A 17,030-nucleotide genomic window follows, 5' to 3' on the forward strand; every position below is an offset into this window, starting at 1 on the left:
TCCTAGGTGTTTTAATTGTTTTAATCTATATTAAATGTCTTGTTTAAAATGTTTTCATAACTCGTTTGAACACTAAATGGTGCAAACCGACATAAAGAGGGCGGAGTTAAATGTCCCATGATGTCTTTGATTAATACGAATATTATTACGTTACGCAAATAACTGCAACTAGCCGAAATCATACACTGGCATACTTGTATGTTATTGATGTCTCCTGTTTGTAATAAATGTTTACCTGCTCCAAGAACACAAAGAACACCCAGATCACTTGTAGTTTCGTAACCCTGATTTATTCTGGTGCTGGGTTTTTTCTTCAACACTACAACAACATGTTGTCAGAGAAGCTTACAAAAGATATCATTTGCTACAGCTGGGTCTAAGAAAAGAAATTCAACGACTTGCCTCTAAAAGTCTTGAGTAAACTTCATACACTGCAGCTGCAAGGTCACTGTATTCGAACATGTTCTAGCAGATCTGACAGTGAATTTGTTGTTATACTAATTGGATCCTAACCGCTGCTGTCCGGGGAGCTGTTTTGCTCTGTGTGACATGTTTCGGGCCAGCAGAGAATTAGTCAGACACTCAGGCGCATGGCAGCCACACACACACACACACACACACACACACAGTGAAAAGGAAGAGAATAATCAGATCCAGATGAATTCTTGGCTAAACACCAGCATGGTGGCCACGTCATCAGCCCATCAGGTGCATGGCACATGCTCTCCTCCAGACTAATTAGGCATCCCTATTGCCTCGACAGACCCAGTCCCAGCAGCCTCACGCAAAGATCCAGGGTAAATATGTTTTAACTCTACGGAGATGTCAGATGTACGTTAAACACACCAGACCTCATTCTCAGGAAAAAAAAAACATTTTTGAAGTTTGTTATGACCGAGTAATTATTGGCTGAAGCGAGACTGACATTATGCCAGTTGGCAGTTCTTGAAAATATGCACACCTGATGTCAAGCCCTGTTGTTTCGACTTGAAGGCTTTTGAAATAACTGAATTAATCACACTGCTTTATTAAAGCAGAATTTTTTCGCACCTTTATGTGTCAGGATGCCGCATGATAAATGCGTGTAGCTGGGAAGAGGCGAGTGATGCTGAGGTACATGGCAGGCTTTCAATGCAATTTAGCCAAAGAAGCAGGCCCAAGGATAGATCTTATACATGACTTGACTAAAAGGCTTCTTTAGGGCATCTTGCATTGAGAGTGAGAGGAGTATTGTGTAAGGCAGATAAGCCGTCCAACGTCTCATCTCTTGCTAGAGCTGTGAGATTGCCTGTCGCGTTTTCCTCCGGCTGCTCCTGATCAGTGATGGATGAATTCAGCCAGCTCTCACACCATATGCTTTATCTTCCAGGAAAAAGCATTTGAGAGCAGGATACACTTGATAAAGTGCTTTCACACCGAACCACGCTGAGTCAGCTGCAGGTAATACCCAAGGATCCTATGCAGGTTTCCTGATTGGAGCATCATATAATGAAGTTTATTCCACTGTAATGTCGAGTTCTTGATTTTGAGGCTCGGCAGAAGCTTAAAATGAATGCTTACCTTCATAAATGACATTGTTTCTATTAGACGTCGAACGATAGTGGATTTAACAGATACCAATAGCCGATAACCAATTAATCAACCAATATTAAAAATAGATAGTGGATAAAAAACAAACACTCCATGTAAAATAGTACTAAACTTTATTACAAAAAATAGAAAAAACAGTACTGAATCATAAAACTGTGCTAAATGAAAAAACTATTAATGAATAAATATAATTAGATCATTAAAATATTTATAAATTATAAATATAATCAGTGTATCGCACAGTCTTACATGTAAAATCAAACAGCACGAGGCGTTAGTGTTTTGCCTCTAGAGGCCGCTCTCTTAATGACAGCGGATCTTCTCAGCCACTCCAACAACAGACACAAGCCAGAAAAATGGCCAGATCAGTATGGATTTTTGCTTATAGCTGGCAGTTCCACCAATCAGTGCCAAATAACCGCCAAAACCGATGAATCAGTCAACTTCTAGTTTCTATGGTAACGAATAATTCAGTGGACAATGAACGACGGATGCTTCATGTAATTTATATGTAATAGAAAAAAGGAGATTTAGCACATGAATAGTTTTTGATGTAGTGTGATCTGTATATATCTACCACAGCATACTGGATATTAGGAGCTACAGACATTCCACACACTAAGTGCAACTATAAAATAGATAAAAAGCATTGCGCATTGTACATCGCAATGGTGTATATGGAATACAAGGGAATGAGGAATAGCACAGACCATGCTGTTATGGGAAAAGAAACTTGAAAGGTAGATCAAGGGGTGTTTTAATACAACCCACAGCGGCTTATATTCCATTAATAGCTTGCCTTGGAGTGTGTTATTCCTCATATACTTTAGCAATTTGCTATTAATTACAATTTTCAACTTTTCATCGTAAGGAATAAACACCGATTAGGCATAACATTATGACATTATAACATTATGAGCGGTGAAGTGAATAACACTGATTATCTCTTCATCATGGCACCTGTTAGTGGGTGGTACTGTATATATTAGACAGCAAGTGAACATTTTGTTCTCAAAGTTGATGTTAGAAGCAGGAAAAATGGGGCAAGTGTAAGGATTTGAGTTTGACAAAAGCCAAATTGTGATGTCTAGACGACTGGGTCGGCGCATTTTCAAAACTGCAGCTCTTGTGGGGTGTTCCCAGTCTGCAGTGGTCAATACAGTGGAACCTCGGCTTACGAATTTAATTCGTTCCGGTACTTTATTCGTAACCTGAAAAGTTCGTATCCCGATACAAATTTCCCCATAATAATGAACAGAAACTTCGGTAATTCGTTCTGGACAACCAAAAATATTACTTAAATAAAAATAAAGGCAATATTCACTAATATTATTTACTTTTAACATGTTATATTAAAATTATACCACATAAAAACATACAAAAGAGGAAAAGATCTTTACCGGTACTTTCCTTTGAGAAGACTCGCTGCAGGAGACGGCGTTCGTAGAAGGGGAGGAGGAGAGTTATTGTTTGGAAGGAGAATCTTATTATATTATATTATTTATATATTATTATATATTATATTATAGAATATTAAAGACAGTGTTATTAACACGAACGCTGAGACAATTGTTGCATTAGAGGGAAAATGAGAGCTGTTTCTTTAAGGCTACTATCAGTTGGTATTGAAGTCCAGAGTGAAATTCATTATGGGTATTGTACTTCGGAAAAGACTGTAACCCTGCTAATCTGTCTTCATAAAAACAAGTAAAGTGGTTATGCATCGGCTAATGTTGTCCATCTCATCATTCCACGAGCATCAACTAACGAGTTGTTACGCTACCGCCGGGAAAAGTTCAAGCGGATAAGTAACACGATGCTCTCGCTAGGGACACAGGACTCTAACTGATGTGACGAGCTGCGTGGATAGAGCAAAAACAACCAACTTGCCTGCGATTTTTTGGTGAGTGACGTTCGTATCCCGATATATTGTTCGTAACCAGGGGCAAAAATTTTGATGAACTGCGATTCGTAACCTGAATTATACGTATGCCGGGGCGTTCGTAACCCGAGGTTCCACTGTATTTATCAAAAGTAGTCTAAGGAGGAACATTGGTGAACCGGTGACAGGGTCATGGGAGGTCAAGGCTTAGGGAGCGAAGACTGGCCCATGTGGTCCAACAGACTGCTGAAGAAGTTAATGATACAGATCAATAGCAGCTATAAACAGTTATTCCCACACCAGCCTCTTTTTCTGACTCATGAAGTTGATTACCACTGAGACTGGAGACTCCTTCTATTCACGGAAAGCTTGCTTATGAAAGATGATACATTTTTGTTTATAAAAACACATCTATTAGTTCTGTTGCAACAGTGTCGTGCTGTTCTAGAAAACTTACCAACACCTTCTGATCAGAGAAATAAACATCATTCTGGAATAATTGATCGGTTTGCTCCGTTTACTGCGTCTCCGAAGTCTCAGAAAACTCTTTCTGGAAGCAAAGAAGGATTTGCATTTCTGATCATGCATTCTCTGATGCAGGAGTTATTTACAATCGATCATATGTTTTTGCCAATCTTCCCGAACACCCACGAAGAAACACTCTCAGCTGGTGACAGATTGCTCTCTAGTGGTGATAAAAAGAGCGGTTGTGTATAAAACACCACCCATAATGCCTTGTGCTAGCAGCTTTGATGGTATTAATTATCTCTGCAGGGGGTCAGATTCTACTCCAGCTTGCATAGTGGATATCAGATTTCAGCTCACTATTCATTCTCTGTTCAGAGTGGAGTAGATTTGATTGCACCTCCATGTTAACGTGTTGGGAAAAGCAGCCTTTTCAATCTAAAATATACAGCAAAAATATACAATGGAGTATTCCTCGGGTAATAAGGGGCATAGCCATGTTGAATTAATCCAACATGAATGAGACAATGTGGTGCTGGGGGCTTTTCCATGTGAAAATGTGAAAAGTGTAGATTTGTTTTTTGTGCACAATATTACGATAATGTAATAATCCAATTATTATTGTAATTATTGGAATGGCAAATATTCTGTAGTAATATGTAGAAGGATCATGTATAATCATTGTATTTGCATATTGATGACAATTTGCATAATGACTGTGATGTCATACTTTCTTGCAGTGAAATGTTTTGGGATAGTTTTTCAGTCTGATTTTACAGGCAGAAAAACATTAAGTATAATTTTTGGCCATTTTCAGGGGTCAGAATCTCTGTGTATTCCTGCTCATTTGTACTCCTAAATGGTTCAGGCATAAACTCAACTTAACAGGAATAAAAAACAAGAAGTGCCAGCGAGGCAGACATTTAATTAACACATTATTTATGGGATTCTGTTCTCTGTAAGCAGTGTATTGATCTGCGGCTGTAGCTTTTTATTGCAGCGATTCCTGATAAAGATGAATCGGGTGCATTAGAGCTGAACCAGGTCCTGTACTGAAGACTGATGTCATCGATTACTGTACAACGAGGTCCTGGACGTCCACTGCTCATATTATCTGAGTCATGAGCTATAAATCAAGGATTATTGTTTGTATTTCATTACAGGTACATACCTCTTGAAATGTAAACTTCAATATTATTGCACTTAAAGGGAAAAGAGAGCTCGTCTGTATCGTTACATCATTATCCCACACCACAACAGCCTGCACAGGAAACAAAAAACAAAAACTCTTTTTTCCATCTAATTTGCATCCACACTATCTTGGAAAACTTTTGACATTTCCGACCTATTTATAGATTTTGCAGAACCAGTTTATTGCATTTTACAATGTGACACCACCCAAAAAAAGTGAAAATATTTTTTTTTTTTTGAGATCACTGAGTTCCACCAGTTTCTCCAGGAGACATTTTCACAGTCACAGTTTTGATTACAAGCTGAACATTTGTCCATATTAGCATTACTATGTTTCATGTCTATATAATTATTATTATTATTATTATTATTATTATTATTATTGTTGTTGTTGTTGTTGTTGTTTTATTATTCATATATATATATATATATATATATATATATATATATATATATATATATATATATATATATAGTTGTTATTACTATTTTATTATTATTATTATTTCACAGTATTTCACAGTTATACTACTACGTTTAATGCAATCTGAAGTACATTTAGCTAATATTTCTATTTCTGCTGTATTATAAATTACAAAGTGCATCTACTAGTTTCTACTCATGGCACAGTATTTGGATGTTTGATATTTAAAAGGTAATTGTGTTGAATGTATTGTGATGTGGCCAAACACCAAGGAAATTTCCTAATACATGTAAATATATATCACGGATAAAACATTTCTAATTTTGTTTATCACAAATTATAAATCTCAACTTAAAGTGTGCCATTCTACATGTGAGGAAATCACAAAGCTATTTTTCTGCATTTCTGCAAATTTTGTGTGTGTGTGTGTGTGTGTGTGTGTGTGTGTGTGTGTGTGTGTGTGTGTGTGTGTGTGTGTGTTTGGTAGAATTTAGCCACAGGGGCATCTAATGGACTTTTCATAGACCACTGTACATATTGCTTTACTGTATAGAGTCAAGAGAAAACCTTGTTTTTATTTTGTTTGACATTGTTTGTTGCAGTTAGGTGACACAAAAATATATCCTTTACAGCCGTTTTTATTTCAACTTTTGCAGATACACACGTATGCACTGTATCACAATATAAAGATTTGTATTTGACTTGATTTTCTGATTAACTTTACCTTCTGGAGTTTTTTTAAACATGTTTCTATTATTTCACATTTCATTCAAACCACACTATATGAGATACAGTGGGGAAAAAAAAAAAAAAACCAGACAACGATGTATCATTAAACTGCTCTCTCAAATTTGCAGTTAGTCTGTAATGTAAAATGACACATGATCCAGCTCCCACCATCCCAGCCTGACCCCCTGCAGAGGTAATTAAGGTTGTCTGAGCCTCAGGCACAAAGCATGATGGGCACTCGCATTAAAGAGTTCCCACTAGAGAGCTGTCTATCTCCAGCTGGGAGTGTTTCTCTGTGGGTGTTCTAAAAGATGGCAATAACCTGATTGCCGTATAACAGGGTGCATTCAAAACGCAAAAACATAACAGTTTCTTATTTAGAGCATTGAGCTTTTATTTATTTATTTATTTATTTTTGAGGTTTCTGTTTATCGCAGTGTTGATCATAGAACCTGTCACTTCTGTAAACTATGATGTAGGTGATGCGATGGCAATGTAGTCAGAGGTCCGGTGTGGTCGGTTGCTGTGTGCTGCTCTACTGCTCTCTTGTGGTAATGAAGAGAAGTGCATCTACTGTCCAGGAGACATGTGTGATGTTGAAATAGAGGTTAAGAGGTTTATTCCTATGATTGCCAGAAAAACACAGCTGGGCAACAGTTTAGACTGGATTCTGCTTTAGATATACATATGTAGTTTTTCGAAAATCCTATTCCATATTAAGTTCCCGTTTACTGTTGTTATATCATCCGACTCTTCTAGAAAGATGTTTCACTAGATTTAGGAGTGTGCTTGTGGAGATTTATGCTCATTCAGCCTATTGAACAATCCAGCTATTTGAGATCAGTAATTTTTCTATATATCACCTACACACAATTATTTTGTCCTGACAAACTTATAAACCACTGCAGGCATTCAAAAGGACTAAGAACTCATGTTAATTGCATTAGACTGAATAAATCTGTAAAGCAAATTGTTTGCAATGGGTTTCTGCTCCCTTGCAGGGGTTTAATTTCTCTTCACCTAACAGCACTCTCTCAACACTAAATTCCACACCAGCTCTGTTAGCACTCTTTTCACACGGGATTCAGACACCATTCATATCCAAAATGTCAAGATAATACAATCATTATAGAGCACAAGGTTATGCTTTTGTCAGATATTTATATTTCTGAGTCAGTCTAATCTCTAAGACAGTAAAAAGTCTGTAGAATCAATATAAAAAAAATTTAAAAAAAACGAATACTGAACTCTTAAGTTGTGTGCAACTGTACAATCCTAGCATTTTATACAAAGCATTGTACACTCTATGGACAACAATATTGGAACACCTGACTTTTCCAGCTATATGTTGTACTACCTCAAACTGCTACCACAAAGTTCTATAGGGTGTCTTTGGATGTAGTAATATTACATAATACACTTTGACCTTAAAACCAAAATTGTTCCAGCATGACAATGTCCTTGTACACAAAGCCATCTCCATGAAGATATGCTTTACATGGGTTGAAGTGAAAGAAACTACTGTACCTACTGAATACCTATGGGATGAATTGGAACACTGGCTGCACTTGGGCTGAAATAATTATTTGAGTCGTCGCCTTCTTCTTCTTCTTTCAGCTTCTCCCATTAGGGGGCGCCACGGCGGATCATCCGTCTCCATACCCTTCTGTCCTCTACATCTGCCTCTTTCCACCCAACTACCTGCATGTCTTCCCTCACCACATCCATGAACCTCCTCCTTGGTCTTCCTCTTTTCCTCCTTCCTGGTGGCTCCATCCTCAGCATTTTCCTACCGATATACCCCATGTCCCTCCTCTGCACATGTCCATACTATATTCTTTGAGTAACTCGAGTAATTAGAATACAAAAAAATGTATTAAAATTATTTTCCTCAATGATTCATTTAGTCTGTTTAACTACACACGGAGCACTGTGTTTCCCCACAGACCATTATTACTGATGCACCACCCGCTAAACTCTGGACTGATCTTGGTCTTATTTATTTATTTATGGCTTACACACAAAACTGGGCTGTAAACATGTGTCTGTGTCACCAGTTCTCCTTCTCACCTTCTGTGTTTCCACGTTGTGAGTACGCAAGGCTCAGAGTTTACTAACTTACTTAGAGTGCACTTTCTCCCGTCAAGTTTGTTTTGTTTTAATTTTTTTTTTTTTATCGCAACCTTTGCGTGCAAAAGTGGCGTACACATGGTTTGAGCCTCGTTTTATGCCATGTTTATAAGCGAGACCCCTGGACAGGTAACAAAGAAGATGCTGCAGAATAAAAAATAGAGGAACAGAGAGAAAACAACCAGGGATGAAAAAAAGATTCAGGCCAAAGAACACAATGGAAAGTTGACAAAGTTTGGGATTATTTTAAACTTTAAAATGATAAAGAAAACACCATACAGTTTGTTTACCTTTTTAAAAAAATAAGTCAAACACATTCTATGTAAAATAGTACTAAATAGTAATTTATTACAAAAACTAGTACTGAATCATAAAAATGTGTAACTATATGAATAAATATAATTATATTATTAATAAATTGTAAATGAATATAATATAGCACCGATCTCTCTGCGTGAAGCGTGCAGTCTCGTGTGCAAAAAGAAACAGCTCGTGACATTAGTGATTGGCCTCTAGAGGCCGCTATTTTAATGACTGCGGAACAGAAGTCGGAAAAACTATCGGTATGGACTTTTGCCGATAGTCAAGAGTTATAGCAATCAACTATCGGTGCCGAGCAATCGCAAAAGATCAAGCTCTAGTTATTATAACCGCAAACAGGGGCCACATTTTTGAGTATGGGATGTTCATAAAGCACATAAACATTTTAGCGTCAGGTATCCACAAACATTTGACTATATTGTCAATAAAAAATTGTAATATAAAATGTGAGTGCAAATGTGAAGTGATTGCCTGGTGGTGGAAAATCCTTTTTTTTTTTTGTGAATAATGTACGAGTAATTAACCTGCTCTGTATAAGTCTTTGCATTGTAAACCATCCAGAGGTCAAATAACATATAACACAGAATAGCATCATTGCATTCGGAGGGCAAAAGAGCAGTCATTCCTGCCTTGGGGTCTTTCCACACGCATAAAACATGAGCCTGCAGGGCTCAAGTCATAAAATTCACTATGGTGTTCATTAGGAGCTCTTCCCTGGTCAGATTAAAATCCACTTCTGACGCATCCTCGTTATTCAAGACACGCAAACAGCACAATCCATCATGATCCAATATGCGTAAGTCAATGTTTTTTCTAATGCCAAAAGGCACCGGACTCCTTTTTTTTTTTTTGCACCCTAAATTGACTCTAAGCAGAAACGAAGTGGCTGCAGGATCGGCTCGCTGGATTGATAATGTTCTGCTCGTACGTCACTCTCGCCTCTCTTATTAGGCTCAAGGACCTGGGATATAAAAGCCTTTAACAAATGACAGAAAATCAAGTCGAGTTCTAAGAAATCGGAGTGGCGCTGCACGCACACCTAGAGACACGTGGAGCGCCGCACCCACCCTTCAACTGGCTCCCATCTCTACATTAACTTCCTAATTGTTATTACTGCTCTAAAACTTGGCAATTTACACTCTTTTATAGACTCCCTTGATGCACACACTCTCTCTCTCTCTCTCTCTCTCTCTCTCTCTCTCTCTCTCACACACACACACACACACACAGACATGCACACATTCACTCCCTCCACTCCCCTGCAGTTTCTCCTGCTCTTCCTCCCACCCCCAGTCTAGCTGGAAGAGACGGAGCCTTTGTCGTCTGCGAGTCTGTATCTGCCTTGTCGTTCATCACTCACTGTCCTCTCGTCAGCCAGCGATGAGTCTGCCGGTGAGCTCGGAACTCTTTTCCCTGGAGAGGGTCGCCCGTTACCGCAGCGCCTGCATCAATGGCTCTCCATATGCCATTAACAAGCCCATTGACATCAAGGGTCGAAGAAGATGGTAAAGATGACTTCTGCAAAGTAGAGTGGCACTCTAGAGATAAATTACATCTCACTGCTTTACACTGTTTTTGTTTTTTTGTTTTGAGTACCCGAAGGTTCATTGGCATCCCGTTTAGAACTTAACGTAGACATTCGTATTTATCTTGTATCGTTGCTGTTCGAGCTTTACTCCTGCTGGTGTTTTCTTGACAGGTTGGATTTAATGGGCTGCTCAGCTGGAAACTTCCTGGTCCACTGATTTAAGACCCACTTTGATCAGATAGAGATGGCACATTTATTTAAACAGAATGTAAAGCAAGCTAATCAGTTTTCCTCACATTCCACGCGATTGTCAATAACGATTCTCCGATCTCAGTTTTAAAAGTGGTTGTGGTGGTATTGATTTCAGGAAGCCCTTTTGATTTTTAAACCCCTACCTCATACTGTACACACTGCTTTATCTCTGACTCTGCTGCCCATGATGGGTTGAATAGCATCTCTTCAGTGGTAATAATTATTTTTACTCTGCTAATATTAGACCTTGTTATAAAGGAGTTATAAATGTGGGTCATGAGGTTTGGTGCCATAGTCGAGTTACAATGGTGCTTTCTCAAAAGCCGTTCTGTTGTTTGCATGGGAAAACAGGCATGGGTCAATATCGGAGGCGCACACTGAAAGATGTAACGTGTGTGTGTGAGCGTGTGTATGTGTGTGTGCTCAAGCAATGTTCAGCTGAATGCTGGGCAACAGTGCAGCTATCAGATATGTATCCAGCGATACTGTTATTAAAATACACACATTGCCAGTCCAGTTATCTGGCTTTTTTTTCTCTTATGAATTAATTCGAATCTGCAAGCTATATTGCTTGTTTGAGTTTTGACAGTAATCCCGTCCGCACGTTACTTGCGGAATCATGTAGCGCACACGGAGGACGTTTTTCTCATCAGTGTAGCCCCTGTTGGTTCTATAATCAATAATAGGAAGCAAGGAGCTATTAGACTAAGGGAAGCGAGTCTGTATTGTGCTGTCACACAGATATGAGCGGAACATATATGCAGTATGAAGATAAGCCATACATTACTAATGTACACCATCTGTTCTTTGGAAGTCCCTGATGACTAGGTGTTACTTTACATACATGACTGGATCATGCAGTATTGGTTAGATTGTTATTATTATCATTATTATTATTATTATTATTATTATTATTATTATTATTGTATTAGTATTTATTATTATAATGACGTGAATACGCAGGGTTTTTGTTTTTTTTTGCAGTTAATTAAAATGATCTTTTTTTGTGCTTTATAACTATAAGTGTTAGAAATTGACCGAATCGTCTAGCAGTAGAGCCGCAGCCGTGTACAAAATTTCCATCTTTGATACAAAAGTGTAATCTGAAGCATAGTTCACAGGAGTCGTGTTTTTATTCATCAGCGCTGCACAATATACCATATGTTCATGGATATTTTAAATCGTCCTCTGTAACACAATAGCCTGCATAATGCATTTCATTTAGGAGTCCACATGAATGTGAACGCGTTGTTTCCAGGTCGAGGCTGGGATGAGCTAACACCATAGGTGATGGGAGAGTGTTTTTCTTTTTTTTTTTTAATGTCAGAGGTGAGGCAGGGGAGATCTGGTGTAGGTAGGCAGATTTGCAGGGATAAGGCAAAGGGGTGACTGTGTGTCAGCGTGCACTCTTTACTCCTTCACTCCAGTTCTGTTGGCTATGCAGTGGCTTTGCAGCGCTGGTGATCATTCCTGATCTGACAGTTAGGGCTTATTATTCATTCTGAGCTTCATGCTGATTTCTGCTTCCCTGTTATACCGTCTTAATCTGGAGCAAAAGAAGCTCTAGTCACAATTCTAAAGGGTGGAAAACACTAGCGTGGGGGGTATGAATGGGCAAACTGATGACAAGTGCAGAGAATACAAAGATCTACCAGGTGCTACTGCAAGAGTATAAACTGTACACTAGTACTATTCAAACCTTCCATTTCATTTCCTGCTTTCATAGTCAGGGTCAAGGAAAGACCTGCCTTGAGATTGGGAAATGCCCTGGTCTATTGCAGGACACCATGCACACACATTAACACTCTCAGTAGCATGTAAGAGCAACCTAGCATCATAATCACATTATACACCGATCAGGCATAACATTATGACATTATAACATTATGAGCGGTGAGTGAATAAAACTGATTATATCTTCATCATGCCACCTCTTAGTATGTGGTACTGTATATATCAGGCAGCAAGTGAACATTTTGTTCTCAAAGTTGACATGTAAGAATCAGGAAAAATGAGCAAGCATAAGAATTTGAGCGAGTTTGACAAGGGCTGAATCGTGATGTCTAGACGACTGGGTAAGAGCAACTCCAAAAACTGCAGCTCTTGTGGGCTGTTCCCAGTCTGCAGTGCTCAGTATCTATCAAAAGTGGTGCACGTGTGGAGTGAAGGCTGGCCATGTGGTCCGATTCAACAGATGAGCTACTGTAGCTCAAACTGCTGAAGAAATGAATTGTTAGTGCTCGACTGGTCAGAACCGTTTTGGCAGCAAAAGGGGACCAACACAATATTAGGCAGATGGTCATAATGTTATGCTGGATCAGTGGCCATAAAGTTACGCCTGGTCCGTGTATATAGGCACATGTTGGGAATGAATCAGGAAAAAACACAGAGACTGGGAGAGAAACAAGCAAAACTATACCGGGAGTTGTGAGGTGGTTTAGCCATACACTTCATTACAGTGTAGACCCCTTTTTTTTTTTTTACCTACGTTTTGTATACAGTACATTATATACTGTAAAGACATGAACCAAATTACTAATACTTGAAGGGTAACTTCTGTTGACAAAATTTTTTCAAAGAATGTGGGTGTGTGTGTGTGTGTGTGTGTGTGTGTGTGTGTGTGTGTGTGTGTGTGTGTGTGTGTGTGTGTGCGTTTTCAATTGTGTGTGTGTTTCATATGCTGTTACATGGCTTTCTATGGATTGGTTACATGGAACCTATTCCCTTGCATTCTTTAATAGCTGCTTTATCCCAGGTAGGTCAAACTGCAACTGGAGCTTGTCCCAGGAATACTGGGTATGAGGCAAGAAAACATCTATTTTATATATTTAAAAGACTCTCTGAGCAGTAATCTGTGTTCTTTTAATAGCCCAGTTTACAGTTGTATTATTATTATATACTACAGTATATGATTTCTCACAGGAATATAGAGCGCAGGATGCAGTGTGTAAATTATTATTATTTTTCATATATATATATATATATATATATATATATATATATATATATATATATATATATATAAAAATTAGGCATACTCACCTGTCAGTCAAATCCATTTGCGGGTGCAGTTAGTTCACAGTTACATTACTACTGTGTAAATTTTATGCTGAGCATTTTCAAATGATCATATTGCAATTTTAATGGTGAAATTTAAAAAACTTTAATTTTAAAACAGCATAAATACAGCAGCAGCAAATCAGCTTTTATCTTCTGTGTAAACTGTTAAGAGTTAAAGAGTTTAAATATGCTGAAAATATGAATAGTATGGTTTTTATTCACTGGGTAATAAGTAATGATAAGGAAAAAGAATGTCCTGTTATGTATTAGCACAAGTCTTCCGGTTTTATAGAGACACACTGTTATTTTCATTGGGAAAGAAATAAGAATAAAAATGGTGGCTGATTGATTATAGAAAAGAAATAGCTCGGAAGATGAAGTGATGGAAATGTCTGTCTTTAATTGACTTGTAAGGCTTTTTTTCCCTTCAGAATGAAAATATATGATCAAATAGCTAAGAGGAATATACGTGCATTCTACTGGTGAGATGGGTGAAGGGTTATACGAGTGCTGGTCAGTGCTGTACTCTATGTACTGTGCCTGCGCTAATCCCAGTTTAATGGCTTGTTTCAAGCTCAGGTTCAACAGGTACCTTACCGAGGTGAACACGGTGTTCTGATCAACCAGGTCTCTTTCTAACCTTTACGCTAAAGTCGTGAAAAGGCTAAAGTGCTCGAAGGGTCTTTCTTCCAGTTTTTCAGTTCAGGCTCCTGTTTCATATTCTAATCCAACTGGAACATTAGCTCAGGCAGCATATCGCTCGCCTGGTGCCTGATACGAGATGATGAGCTCCTCGGGAAATGTCTCGCTAACATCAGGGATACAGTCAGAGTGCCATTTGGTTTTTGGATGCACTGCCATGCCCTGGCCTCTGTCCCTTGTACCAGTCGACATGTAATTTTCTAAATGATTAACGTTGTCTTTATAGACTTTTTGCAAGGTGTAATAATCTTTCCCACCTTGGCATGTTCAATGTGCAAAGTAGAGGAAAAATATAAACTGGCATTCAGTGATGTAACAAATATATATTTTTTAATTTTAATTACAATTGAATACATTTAAAGTAACTAGTTCAGTGTTGAAAGTTTGTATCCAATAATTGAAATTGTTAAATGTGCATTGTGTGATAGAGTTCAAATAGTGTTGGCTTACTACAGTTATCATTAGCAAGGGCAGTCCTGGTACCTGTCTGCTGTCCTGACACCTCTCTGTTGTCCTGGCACCTGTCTGTTGTCCTGGCACCTGTCTGTTGTCCTGGCACCTGTTTGCTGTCCTGGCACCTGTCTGCTGTCCTGGCACCTGAGGACATTAATTTTAATTAATTGGACATAAAGGAAACATAAACTTCTCCTCATTGAGTTATGAGAATGAAGTGACGTCAGGGGCGCACCTTTTAAATATCTGACAAGATAACAATCCAAATGTACATTTGCCAGACGCCCTTATCCAGAGCAACTTATAACTGAGCTGTAGAGGGTTAAGGGCCTTGCTCAAGGGCCCAACAGGGGCAGCTTGGTTTGGCTGGGATTTAAACTTATGAACTTCCGATCCAGAGTACAATGCATTAGCAACTAAACAACCATCCCCCCACGTGCTTTATACTTTATACTCTAGTAACCCAGAGTCTTAACCACTGAGATTCCACTTCCCTATTCAAAACACTCCGAAACACACCAAACAAAAAAATATCAGCTGCATATCTACACTGTTCTGTGATGCTCGTCATTTTCCCCACTCATCATTTCAACACTAAAACTCTTGTTTCATTTGTTGCACTTCAGCGATCCCTTTATCCTGGTCTGAGCCACTCTGGAGCTTATCAAGCTCTCTAGCTTTAAGTTTGTTACAGTAGTGTTCACATGTTGATTGTATTACTTTGTTTCGGGTCCTAGAGGCTTGTGATTATTACTTTTTTTTTTGACACCAGACACAAAAGTAATCAAAAAGGTTTTTAATAGAGAAAAATAGATGAATATCCCTGTGTAAATAATGTCCACACATTCTGTGCTCTCAGATTTGTGAAATTCTGTTTACTCTATAAATTGCTTGCATTCTGCTGTATTTTCAAGCTTTGTACCATTTACCAAAACATGCATGCACATGGAGGCAAGGGCTGTCTATTTTTCTCATGCTGCCATTTCAACGTGTGTTTGATGCGTGTTAAGTGAAGATGGGAACGCCAGCCCTGTTATTAGACTACGCTAGACCAAAAAAGGACATTGGGATTTGATGGGATTATAGCGAGAGGTCAGGGGATAATGACGCGCATGGCTTTGTCACACAAACACGGAGTTAGGTCAGAGTATTTCAGTGTAGCACGGGTCCAGCAGCTCAGGCAGTCTGTCTCTTCCAAACTGATGGCAACTGGCATTAAATATGAGCTCTCCTAAAGGCAAGAAGAGGAAACGCTACTTTAAATCTCAGAGGTACGCATGCCTGAATCACCCGTTTACACACTGGAGCTGGGGATCAGTGCGTCTGTTTATTTTGAGTTGTCTTTGTCGAGGTTTGTGTACATGATGGCACCTATTTTTTTTTTACAAAGGTACATTTTAAGATTCTTCAGCAAACCTTTGAGACATTTTTTGCTAAATTGCTGCTCAATATTTTCTTGTTATTGTTGTGAAATTATTTCTTGTTTGAGACACAAGAGGGCAATGCTACATATGGCTTCTAAAAGCTTGACCCATTTCAGTGTTTTACAGATTCCTCTGGGCATCATGGGAATTTTCTAGGTCATACACAGCATTTAATATAGTCAACTGGTGTGTGGTTGTTTCTGTTGTTTTTCCTTCAACCCAACAGGAGTGAACGTTTGGATTAGTCTATAGAATGAGACAGAGGGGATAAAGTTTTTTTTATTTTTTAAAGAAAAGTTAAATGAAATTTGAAAAAAATGGAAGATTGTTTGTTCTGCTGACGTTTAATGACGAAATATGTTTACTATAGTGACTTATAGTAACTGTGTTTCCAGAAAATAGATACAAAATGTGTTGGGAAGAGAAGTAATATATTTACATTGCTCTTCTTCTATAACAGAAGAGTTATGGGTTAAATATCGAGACCACAGTCTCAGAAAACTAACAACACATGGATATTTTGATCGTCTCTCCACTTTCAGAGCTGTTTCAGGCACATCAGCGTGAGTCCAGGCACATTTTATTCAGACCATAAATAGAAGTAAGAGTCAACTTTAAGTGTTGCCAGGATAGATAGTCTCCGGATCCAAAACTCAGGCTAAATAGGAAACACCCGAATAATTATGTGGTCAGCAGACTGACTGTTTGTGAGTAAGTTTGTACACCTTTCATAATGATTTCAGTTTATAACCGATATTTATTCGTGATGTGAAATAAGCATCACCTTTTAAAAAGTCAGATTGTTCACTATATGGACAAAAGTATTGGGACACTGAGATTTCTAGAAATATGTGGTTTCTCTCCAAAATGTTACCACAA

General features: G+C 38.4%; 1 protein-coding gene across 4 annotated transcripts in view; it reads left to right on the forward strand.

Annotated features, from left to right (window-relative positions):
• pde4d (phosphodiesterase 4D, cAMP-specific) overlaps positions 1 to 17,030 on the forward strand; it is a 169,526-nt gene that overhangs the window by 112,112 nt on the left and 40,384 nt on the right. The window contains exon 1 of one of the 4 annotated variants that reach the window (XM_046870707.1): positions 15,889 to 15,998. The exons of the other annotated variants lie outside the window; for them this stretch is intronic. Within the exon in view, the coding sequence (XP_046726663.1) occupies positions 15,949 to 15,998 (50 nt within the window). The 5' untranslated portion in view covers positions 15,889 to 15,948. Of the gene's footprint in view, positions 1 to 15,888; positions 15,999 to 17,030 lie in introns of those variants that run through there. 4 annotated transcript variants of the gene reach the window in all.

The sequence above is a fragment of the Silurus meridionalis genome, chromosome 17 (genome assembly GCF_014805685.1).
Source record: "Silurus meridionalis isolate SWU-2019-XX chromosome 17, ASM1480568v1, whole genome shotgun sequence".
NCBI classification, from domain to species: domain Eukaryota; kingdom Metazoa; phylum Chordata; class Actinopteri; order Siluriformes; family Siluridae; genus Silurus; species Silurus meridionalis.